General features: G+C 34.2%; 1 protein-coding gene across 2 annotated transcripts in view; it reads right to left on the minus strand.

Moving 5' to 3' along the window:
* The window catches only part of LOC121388731 (exocyst complex component 2-like), a 66786-nt gene that overhangs the window by 4477 nt on the left and 49613 nt on the right, over nt 1-12696 (minus strand). For both annotated transcript variants that reach the window (XM_041520210.1, XM_041520209.1), the window contains 5 exons: nt 4974-5098; nt 3524-3581; nt 2442-2558; nt 1652-1793; nt 571-626 (listed from right to left, as the gene is read on the minus strand). In XM_041520210.1, the coding sequence (XP_041376144.1) occupies nt 571-626; nt 1652-1793; nt 2442-2558; nt 3524-3581; nt 4974-5098 (498 nt within the window). The remainder of the gene's footprint in view (nt 1-570; nt 627-1651; nt 1794-2441; nt 2559-3523; nt 3582-4973; nt 5099-12696) is intronic.

The raw sequence follows: 12696 nt of genomic DNA on the forward strand, positions 1-12696 counted from the left end.
CAAAATGGCTGCCCCCAGTTAGCAGGAATAATCATGTTTTTTATCAACTCTAAAATTATGTTTGTGTCAGTATGTGTTGGTGGTCCGGGTATGCATCTTTCCAACATATAAGGCTCTTGTTTGAGTCGACTGTCCCTTTAAACAAAACAACAACAAAACAAGCCAAACCCTACATGACACCTGCATCGTTTGATGGTAGGGTATGTAAAGTCATAATTAAAATTTGGGGAACACAAACCTGAAACTGTATTAGTATTATGATGTCAAATTACTATATACAAACAACAGGCAGGGTAAACATCAAAATGTTGCCATGTGAAGGAAGGAATGTTTTATTTAACCTTGCACAACATATTTTAACTTGGGTTATTTGCTGTTGTACAGATTAAAAAAAAAAAATCAATTTGATAAAATATTACCTCCAAATGCAGTCCGAAAAAGGGCATAGGACATGAAAATTACTGCCACTGTCAACATTTGACTATTATTACATATGGCAGTTGTGATCACACCTGTCCGGTGTACTGTACTGTAGTGCTGGGTGTAGTATATCATATTATTATAACTTACCTCAGCATGAACTTCTATCATGCCCATCAACATTTCTTTTAGATAACTGCGAACATCTGGAAACAGATACATATGCACCGTTAAATTACTCATGAATCAATGCATTCAACAGAATATGAAACTGCCTCATAATGCAGCATAAGTATAAACATAACTTATATTTCACCTCCTGATAATACCAGTCAAATCTGCCTACATAATTTATTTTATTACCTCATATATATTCTATACGACTTTCAATTGGTTAATGTTATGTCACATGTGATTCCATTTGATATCATATTGCACTGCTCTGTGGTTTTGCGAACCAATAAATATAAAGAACTTCACATACGTTGTTTTTTTTGCGGAAGATTATATACCATGAGCATAGCGGTCGAGTGGGATGTTTTTTCGTAAAATAAACAAGTGCAATAAATAGGAAGCCAAAACAACATATGTGAAGTTCTGTATTTATTACATACTTTCTTTTATGTTTTACAAAAACGGTTTTTAATTTAACGTCATAACAACACTTTGTTAAATCTATGATCAAAACTCCTTTCATGGATTTATTTAACATTGATAATCAAACTCCTTGTGTAATGTTTCAAATACGATGTGACATCATTTGTAAATCATATATGACGTCAGTAAATAAAAGGTGCTAACTGCAGTAAAAAGAAAAAGGGAATTCCCCATTTAAAAGTTCCGGTCCAGATCGCACGTATATGCGATACAAAATAAATTTATCACACGGTTTCAAAAAGTCTTTATCACTGTAGTAGGATTGAATAGGTATGTAATAAATCATGATACTGCATTATTTCTGGTGTAAAACAGAGAATCCCCTTAGCATGGACCAATAAGCGTTGTCGGTTTGATCGAAAGAACAGACAATGTGTGTGTTGGAGGTTGCTTATAAAAGACCCCGTGCTGTTAAATAAAAGAAAACCATTCAAGAGTAGGGGGTGTTAAAATATGGGGGGCCAGAATTTTGTATTATGTAATTGCCTTAACTTAAGATCCTCAAAGAAGGCAAGCCATCATGGTTGTTCACTAGACTGGTTTTGGCGCATAACGTTATATGCATGTTACTGACCTGTGGGTTGTTTAGACTTCTTCCAGTCAAATCCACCACGGTACATGTTTGTTTCTATACAGCCAACTATCGGGTCAGACTTCTGCTCGATGTAGGCATCAAATAATTTGTTGTCAAGGTCACGATACGTCACTTCAACAGTCTACAAAGAAATTATTAACAGAGAAATTAAAATACAGAAAAAAACTAAATCTGGAAAAAGACAACTTATAAGATCTTGAAAAGAAAAGGCTTTCCTTGAGCTTTTTATCACAGTACAAGTACATGAACTATTTTATCACAGTACAAGTACATGAACTATTTTATCACAGTACAAGTACATGAACTATTTTATCACAGTACAAGTACATGAACTATTTTCAGTTAGTGCTTCACAATTCAGGAACTAGGTCAAACTGCATGATGTCAAATTAATAACAAGTTGTTGTTTTTCTTTTGATCAGTTTATTTCAATTTAATACTTGGTAAGTTGACTTCACAAAAATTGTTGTGTCACATTTATACATTTGGCTTTTTGTAAGTTTTATGTCACTAACATTCTATGGTTTACATTATTTGACACATTATTCAATGACTGAAATTTATTTGAACTAAAATTATTATAAATTATACTCCTTTGCTTTAGCATGTAGTTGCCACATCATTGTAAATAAATAAATACACTGCCCCAACCAACTCTTAAGATTATTCACTGTCACACCACCTCACACCAAGCAGAAAGACAACATAATATATTACTGGCCCTTTCAGTTGCTAGCATCTTCAAACATCTAAATTGTACTAAATGTACCTTAGAAGATTTCTGCATCTCAACGTATCCGTGCTTGTTGAGGTTTTCAATCATTCGAGGGATCACTTTCTCTATTGTGTGGCTGCAGTTGCTCAACATTATCACCAGCCGCTTATCCTGCAAACAGTCAAATCATATTTTTTTTACGTGCACAGACGTGAACCATTATTAAAGTATACATTCTGACTAACTGACTTTGTTGAGTATTTATTGTTTGAACCATTTGATCAAAGTTAATTAAATAAAGAGACTGTCCTGAGTTTGTTGCCAATGTAAACTGTTTACAACTATCAAATCCTTTTTTCAGGACTAAAATTACATATTAAAGATATTTTCCTGTTTAGAACATAAGTATCTGTATAAACAAGGTGTTTGTTGTCGTCCTAATGTTTGTAGTAGCCCAAACCAGATTTCAGCTTCCAATAATTTCAAATGTACAAGAAAAAAAAATCAACAATGACTGCTACAAAAGTTAACACATGACTGGAAATACTACAGATATGAAGACACTGGTATTCTAAACAAGAAAATATATTATGTAATTGTAGTTGCCAAAAGGGCTGTGTTAGTGAGAAACATCTTACAATAGTTACAGACTTAGGAGTCCCTTTAAGTAAAACTGAGTATAATACAGATTTCCTTTCCTTCTATATCCCATTCCAGACTGTACTAAAAGTATTTTTTATTAATAATTTCAGGCTAACTTGAGATAAAAACTTGCAAAAACATTGGCACTGATATAAATAAAACTAATGGGTAGAAAATAAACCAAACTGTTAAAGTTAAAGTTTGTTTTGCATAACGACACCACTAGAGCTCAATGATTTATAAATCATTAGCTATTAGATTTAACATTTGGCAGGTCTGACATATAGTCCATTAGCAGCAAGGGATCTTTTATAAGTACTTTAATACAGACAGGACAGCACATGTAATGGCCTTCGATATTCCTGTCATGGTGCACTGGTTGGGATTAGATCCTTTGACGAAAGCACCTTAGGCGAGCGCTCTATCGACAGAGCTAGATCCTACCCTTCATAAAAGCAAACAAAACAAGCAATCTTGTTTTATTTAACACTTACCAGGGATGGAATGGGGTCCTCAAACAGTTCCTCTTCAGAACTCCGCCCAAAGATTTTGCTGTAAAATAAAAGAAAAAAGAAATTGAAAACTTGGATCATTTCTCTTTGCATGAATATTTAACATTTCCCTCTACTTCAACATACTGATCCGAATATTCCAACAGCCAATGAAATTGCTCAAATCTTCCAATAAGTTCTGTGCTTCCTGCTCTGGTCGCTTTAATGATTCAGATGTCTTTTCTTTTGCTCTCACTTTTCCACAACAACATGGTTTTAGTGTTGGTTTGGTCATGTTTTGGGGGTTTTTTTTTTATGGACTGTTTTTATCAGTGTACTTTTTAATATCTTGTTATTATTTTCATTTTATTGACTGTTTGGATGTTCGAACCAATCAACTGGAGTGTAAAATGGACTTATACTTAAAACTAGGTGTTTGTAAAAAAGAGAGAGAGAGAGAGAGAGAGAGAGAGAGAGAGAGAGAGAGAGAGAGAGAGAGAGAGAGAGAGAGAGAAGAACATAAAGAGATATAAGAACAGAGAGAGAGCGAGAGAGAGAGAGAGAGAGAGAGAGAACATAAAGAGATATAAGGAGAGAGAGAGAGAGAGAGAGACAGACAGAGAGAAGAACATAAAGAGAAATAAGAGCAGAGAGAAAGAAAGAGAGAGAAAGAAAGAGAGAGAGAGAGAGAGAGAGAGAGAGAGAGAGAGAGAGAGAGAGAGAGAGAGAGAGAGCATAAAGAGATATAAGAACATAGAGAGAGAGAATAATAGTAAAAGAGAAAATATAACTCAATGAGTAACAAAACAATTCATGACTGCTCATCTACTACCAAAAATGCATTAATGATGTTTATTGTGAAAAAGGTTTACTGTAATTGTGAATTATTTTTAACATTGCAAGTTTTCAAGCTTCCGAAATCTGTAAGGACAATAGTATTGTTCAAGTTGCACTCATGCAAGTCTGCTTTTGCGTAACTAATTTTATGGGGGGTTTAGTTTAGGACATCATATAGATGGTTATAAGGTTTAAATAAAATGAAATCGGTTACCTGTAATTGTTTTGGCATAGTTAATGAAAACGTTCAATTATTAGAGGCCTGTTTGCAAAACTATTTGTCAAACTTTACTTAAAAGTTGTAAATACATATTTTTTTAATAAACTACACACAAAAAATCTCTAGAATTATTTCTATTAAAACCCTTGTTTAGCTGGTTATAAAATAAAAACACATAAAAGACTAAATTTATTTTAAAATCACCAACACATTTTTCAGAAACCTTTTTTTTTTTTTACACTCAACTCCAAAGTTGCAAAAGTAATTCTGAAGTCATTTGGTTATTATAGTTATGAAAAAGCCTACACCATGATGAACTTTTATAGCTATATTTTAGGGGGAATCAATAGTTAACTACGTATTTAAAAAATACATAATACAAGACAATTTATTTACTGTGATGATTCCATCTTGGGGAGAGGTGGGTTAAACGCTAGCTGTTCCATACAAGTAGAAAATGACTGAAGTAACTGAGTACACAACATTGTTGCCTCCTTCTGAATCGGACGCTGACTGAAAATCTGAAAAACAAAGTCATATATACCCGGTAAGAATATTGAAAATGTTGACATTCAAACATAATTTGTCTTCACATGCTTTTTCTTAGTTGATAGAATTGGTCAAAATTACCCTCTTGGCCTGTGCCATAAAGAAACCTTCCTTAGCTAACTTTTGCCTCTGAAACAAATAAAAATTAAATATGTTGGGCGAGTTTCAATGATTTAAAATGTTAATGTGGCAAAATATGGATTGAAACTAGGGGATTCCTTTGGGTAGCCAATTAGTCCAGGGTCACTTGTCAACATATAATCTCAGGTGGGAATTTAATGAAGAAAGCAGACATTCTGAAGCTTAGGCCTTGGAGATTTTAAAAATGTTTGGTGCCATTTTTTTCTGACAGCATCAAGGTCGCATGTCAAGGTTAAAGGTAATGAATTGTTAAAGGAGACTGGACACCAAAACCATATATACGGCGTAATGAATTGTTTGCCATCATAAACCACAACACGCAACTACCGCGCTCCCCCTATTGACCAAGTTAAGCGTGCCAGTCTTGGTTGGGGTTTTTTTTCGCCAATTTCCGATGTTTGCCGGAAACTGTACAATTGATGAGCTAGACCCGTGACGTCATCGATGAGAGGAATACTGAAGAAACTACCAAGCAGTATGGACGAACTTAGCGATTCGAGTGACGAAGAATTGTGTCCAGCTTGTGCTAATGGCATCAAACTGTATCAGTTTGAACCACTTATCAGAGACTTTGTCCCTAATCCTGGAATTGTCTTAGACGAAAATTCGGATGAATCAACTGTCGACAAAGACGAGGAAGCCGCACGGTCATAGACTAGCATACAAGCATTTTTTTAAACAATTTTTTATGACATTTTTAATGTAAACTGAAGCAAATGGACCTAATTAGAAGAAAAGCACACAAAATGTAATAATATTTCATCATAAATCTTGTTCAGCATAGATGTAAATACGACATGTCAGTGGATATTCCAGAGGCCGATTTCGCAAATTTGCAAAAAGCGCCCCCTCCTCACCAAAGCAAAATATAATAATTTAACAAAAAACTTTGTTCTCTTTAACTAGTTACCCTAGTTTTAATGTGTTTGGTTAAACCGTGTACTTTTAATTATTAAGAAAATGTGTTACCAGTCTGCCGAAACTGTCCACAGCCTGGTACAGAAACACAGAAATGTTGGAAAATATTATACTGTTGCCACATACTGACAATCACTTTACAACTAATATGTCTTATCAACAATATTATTGTGTAGTCTTTGCATTTATTAATATAAAATACAACAGGCCCGTAGGAACTGGGGAGGGGCGGGCCTAGGGGCTTGTTCTCCATCACACACTCTAGGATGAAAATGTATGTTTTAAATTTTCACTACTTTGCATAAATAAAGATGATATAAAGATAAAAATCTAGTTTGTATCCTTCACTAGAGACTGTATCCCCCCCCCCCCCCCCCCCCCCCCCCACACACACTTCAAATATCGTTCCTACAGGCCTATACAAATGTAGATAATATGTAAAGGGTGAAGTTAGGAACCAGTTCCTTTTATCTTTAGGATTTTGTAATCATGATTTCAAACCAACTGTTTCAGGTAGTTTGCTCCACATACTGACATAAAAAACACATTTGTTATATATTGGAATAAAAAAAAAAAAAAATTACAATATATTCAGTGTTATTTTCTTTAATCATTCATGGAAGAAGAAGGAAGTCCTGATGAAAATATATTACAGGTCAAATATATTACAGGTAAAACAAAATAATATATGATGCTTATTCCATGTGGTAACTATTGTTAATTTTGCTTCAAATTGCTAGATGCCAAAAGTGATTAATTATATTATTTTATGAGGTTAACAAACCAACTAGATCAAGAGACGTTAGTATGGAGTCGTTATGGGCCGTCAGTGAAAATTAATTTGGTAATTATAGGTAAATAAATGTGAAGTTTAAATATTCGTATGTGAACAAATTGCAATACCTTTATTTAATGTATATCTTAAGTACATACTTGTTTTAATTTTCACATTGTAAATGTACCATAACCTGCTGTATTTAGTTGGTGTAAAGCCCATTCGATGACAATAATGCGTCCATGTTTTAAAACAACTTTCAGGTGTTTTTTTGGAAATCGAAACCATGATGTTGGCCGTTTCTTGGGATGCATTGCTGTTACTGTTGCAGTTAAACACTGCGCAGTTAACCATCATATAATTACGTCGACAGTATATAATAACACTAATTATCTTGTAAATTAAATTTCCGATAAACTTAGAGACAAAAAAAAAAAGACGACTAAAAGGCACAACCAAAGAATCAACACGTGTACCGGTATTGCTTGGTAACTCTCACCGATGACGTATTGCCTCGCTTTCGTTCAGATCTATGCATAATCCCGCCCACTTCTGTTTTTACCCCAAACCTAAGACGCGCAGCTGACCGGTGCCTCGCAGCGTGCCGGGCGTTAGAGTAATGCGGTCTTTGACGCTAACTTAATCCATTACACACTACATGTCTTTTGGTGTCCGGTCTCCTTTAAATACAGCTTCAGAGGTTTGATAACGGAATCAATCCAACAAACACATGTACATATTGAGTTAAATTAATAATACATAATGTATTTAGGTCTACCCTAACATATTTACATATATCCATTTTTCCCTGACAACTTCAAGGTCACATTTCAGGGTCAACGGTCAATAATTGTAAAATACAGCTTCAGAGGTTTGATAACATAATCAATAAAAAAAAAACATGTACATATTGAGTGAAATTAATAATGCAAATATAATCTATTTACGTTTATACAAACTTCAATGTCAGGGTCAAAGGTCAAGAAATGTTAAATACAGCTTCATAGGTTTGATAACGCAATTAATCCTAGAAAAACATGTACATATTGACTGAACTAGCTGTGGCACTCGCCAAATTTATCAGTTGCAAATTTTAAAATAACTTTCCGAATTTTATTTTTATTTGTCAAAATAATTAAGTGTAATAATTGATATTGTTAGAAAAAAAAAAAAAAATGGGTTTCTGCAATTTCTTTTCATTGTTTGATGACATTTTCTGCTCATCCACTGCTAATCCTGACTTAAGGCAGAATGTATTTACTTCTATCCTAACATGTACATATATCCATCCATTTACCCCGACAATGTTATGGTCACATTTCAAGGTCAAAGGTCAAGAATTGTTAAATACAGCTTTAGAGGTTTGATAATGGAATCAATCGAAGAAAAACATGTGAACTTAAAAATTCATAATGTATTTACTTCTATCCTACCATATTTACAGTGATACAAGTGGTTTGTAGTAATTTGGTAGCAATATAATATCTATCAAGTAACATCTGACCGGTTCAAAGTTTGAAGTGTCCTTAACTTTAAATAAAAGATTAAATACTAGCTACCATGACTATTATTGATGATACATTAAGGGTGACAATCATTATGCGTAATTAGGATCAGCAAATACACATCCTTTATATTCAAAATTAGCAGCATCTTCACACTCACCCCTTTTTGTGATTTATTTATATTAAAGGTGTTAATGTTGATTAAAAAGTTGCATGTCATATTTGATTTGGTGGGTTACACCTAAATGTATAGCACATATATATTCACTATATATTAGCAAAACAAACTGTTTTGTGCCATTCAATGTAATTAAACTATACTAATTGCTTACTTAGCTCACTCAGCTATTCCAGTTCACAGACACCTTGACCGTAGCATTCACACTTATCCACAGATAAGCATTGGGTTTTAACAGTAAGTACTGATAAAAAGAAGTTTTGGCCTATATCTCATTAAATTAATATAATTAAAGTTACATTCCATCTATACCCTTTGCGGCAATCTGTTTAGTTGAAAAGAGCTTGTGTTTATATCGATGAACCAAAAACAGTTATATCATGGTCCATGCCTTTTCCATCCCTAAGTGGAGTCATATAAACAGTAATTGTGGTCAATTCTTAAATGAATATTATCGGTTGGCTTGTTATAGATAAAAAAATCTTAAATACTTATGATGATAAATGTTGGCTACCTGGAAATGTTCTAAGTAACATTAATTTATTTTATATTAAAATAGCATGTGCTCTAATTAGTTTAGTGTTTTGAATCTTCATTAACAAAATTTAATTAAGATATAAGATTGAAAGCATTCTTTAATTATGACCGGCCTCGGTGGCGTCGTGGCAGGCCATCGGTCTACAGGCTGGTAGGTACTGGGTTCGGATCCCAGTCGAGGCATGGGATTTTTAATCCAGATACCAACTCGAAACCCTGAGTGAGTGCTCCGCAAGGCTCAATGGGTAGGTGTAAACCACTTGCACTGACCAGTGATCCATAACTTGTTCAACAAAGGCCATGGTTTGTGCTATCCTGCCTGTGGGAAGCGCAAATAAAAGATCCCTTGCTGCTAATCGGAAGAGTAGCCCATGTAGTGGCGACAGCGGGTTTCCTCTCAAAATCTGTGTGGTCCTTAACCATATGTCTGACGCCATATAACCGTAAATAAAATGTGTTGAGTGCGTCGTTAAATAAAACATTTCTTTCTTTCTTTCTTTTCTTTAATTATATAAAGACCATGATTTGTATTGCCATTTTAGCATATCATTAAGTTGACAAATTATATCTTATGGAAATCTTAATTTTAAATACTAGCTACCATGACCATGACCAAACCCCCATTATGAAGAGCATTACATGGCTCTGTGTAACACTTACTTTCCCTCTGTTGTTAGAGTTTGTAACTATAAACTTGTTTAACACAGATCTGGATCAGTTGGATTAGTTTTTTCAAAAGTACCCTTATAGTTCTCTGTTTTTGTTGTTTCTTGCATAATATATTGTGGTATTTTTGTGAAAAGACAGATTAGGTTGGTGTCACAAGCTTGGTCAAATAAATAGATAGTATTAGATTTTGTTTTCAAGTCCAAAATGTTTGCATATTTATCTAAATGTGTTAATTTCAGTTTCAGTGTGTCTTTCCAGTAGATGCAGATTGTGATGAAGACTCTTAATCATGTACAACCCTCATACTATAAAATGCATCATTTGCATTAAATGCCAGCCAGTGCTCTACATTTGGTATAACAAAGGCTGTGGTATGTGCTGTCTTGTCTGTGGGATGATGCATATAACAGATCCATTGCTGCTAATCGAAAGTAGTAGTGCACTGCATGACAGCAGAATATTTCCTTTCTTATTATTTGTGTGGTCCTTAATCATATGTCTGATGCCATATAACAGTAAATAAAGTGTGTCAAGTGCATCATTAAATAAAACATTTCCTTCCTTCATAATAACTGGAAAGAACATTAAGACTATTAAAATTATCATTATGACTAAAGATACACCCAAGTTTCTTCCAATATTGTACACCTAATATCTATACATATAGGTATTGTACACCTAATATCTATACATATAGGTACTTGTAATGTGTTTTACAGCTTGTATGGAAAGAATGTGTAACTGTTGCTCCACAGCAAACTTGTATTCTAGCCTAGAAGTTCATTACTCTATATTTTCTTCCCATTTGTTTTGTGTGCATACAGATTTGTATTACCACATACTCTTCCTCATGATCACTGACTGTCTGTAACATAATTTTGTGGAATAACATCTTCTAAAGTCTATCTCTGACAAATTAAATATAACTGAAAATTAGTCCATAGGACCCTCATCCCGAATTAATATTATAACCTCCACATTCCGATATTACTTCATGGGTAGGGATAAGGTTATCTTTGACTTCAAGAGTTTAAAACATTGAGCTGAGTGAACATACATGTAGATGCGCCGTCCGCAACGTTTCTCTCAGCCCTCTTTACTTACCTGCATTTACGTTCTGGTTTCTGTGGGAAAATGGTAGTAGAGATGAGGTGGTAGAAAAGGCATCTGTTTAGACGATATTTTATTATTATCAAACTTTTAGAATTGTATAAATTAATACAGGTTATGTCTTGTATCTGCTCAAAAGACAGTGATCATGTTTAGACAATTTAATTCATATAAGTAGTGTTGTTGTGTTCTAAAATCAAAGTCACACTGGGTTCAGAATTCTTGTCCTCACAAATATCGTCGCGTGAGAGCCAGGAGGATATAAGTGCATACAAATTAATGAAGGAAAAGTGTTTTTCTTGACCAGTAGTTAAGATGTTGAATTTGTTTTAATAACAATGAAAGCTGAACATATTTATTATTACTTTGTATATTTGTGGTATTATAGCATATTAGGGGTTTTAGTTATTTGCTTAAATAGTTGCAGTTACGACAATTATTCATGATTAAATTAAATGCGTCATTTACGACCAACAGTATATCAAGTAAATTTGAATATTTATTCTGAAAGAACCATCACTTCTAAAACATTTCAGTTTTGCAAATCACATATTTATTTTAAAAAAGGAGAAAGCTTGTAAATAGAAAATATTTAGAAGCAAACATTCAAAAAGGAATACAAGTAGAAGTAAGTATTAATAAAATCACTACTTGAACAAAATATTACGTGAAAAAAGTTATTTTACTTTTGTTAATAATACAATAAATAAAATCAGCAACTGAAGAAAATAATAATGTGAAAAAACTACTCGACTCGTGAAATCCTTGTTTTCTTTGACCCACCCCTGATTTTGTGTGACCTTATCTGGTGCAGGGTTTCTGCCAGAGGGTAAAATGGGTATTGTGCCACACCCAAATATTTTTTTAAATCAACTTTTTGACAAAATTAATTACTCTTATCATTAATGTATGATTTTCTTAATCCTAACACTAAACGTAACCCATTTTATTTCTGAGGGAGGACCCCCCCCCCCCCCCCATACCCGTTGACTGTGGTTGCATTATTCCATAGAGCCATACCCCAAAATGTCTTTCTGGCAGAAACACTGAGGTGGTAGTGCTCCATGTTTATTGTTTGATGATGGTGCATCAAAATCAGACAACTTGTCCATACAAAACCTCTTTTTTTTAGGCAAGTATGTGTTCCTGATGAGTCATCAGAAAAGCTGATGGCATGTTGTGTGCAGTGTTCTTTCTGTGTTCTTTGCGCCATGGGAATCCTTTTGCTGATAGTTCCTGGTTCTGCTGCCTCAGGGTGTACTTCACTAGTTTCAAGAATACCTGGTTTATCAGTTAGTGCAACAGAAAAACCAGAATAGTTAAGCAAACTGAAACTTGTATCCTTTAATGAAGAAACTATGTTTAGCAGCTTATTGGTTTAGGATACACTGGGTTCAAGTGAAGCTCATTCAAACGATATAGGGTTTACATTTCCAATGAGGGTGTGTACTGAATATCAAATCCAGAAGTAGTGAGCACTATACCATGTCCACCTGTTGAGTATGCAGGATTCTCTCCAGATTATATTGTGTAAAAAGTAACCCCTACAGCTTCTGCTGTGCATTGGGTGTACTCTCCAGGTTCTGTTGTGTGTTCAGTGCACATTCCTGGTTTTGTTGTGTATTTGGTGATCTCTCCAGGTTCTGTTGTGTGTCCAGTGATCTCTCCAGGCTATAATGTGTGTTCAGTGATCTCTCCAGGTTCCGTTGTGTGTTCGGTGATTTCTCCAAGTTCTGT

Source organism: Gigantopelta aegis, chromosome 14 (assembly GCF_016097555.1).
Source record: "Gigantopelta aegis isolate Gae_Host chromosome 14, Gae_host_genome, whole genome shotgun sequence".
Taxonomy (NCBI): domain Eukaryota; kingdom Metazoa; phylum Mollusca; class Gastropoda; order Neomphalida; family Peltospiridae; genus Gigantopelta; species Gigantopelta aegis.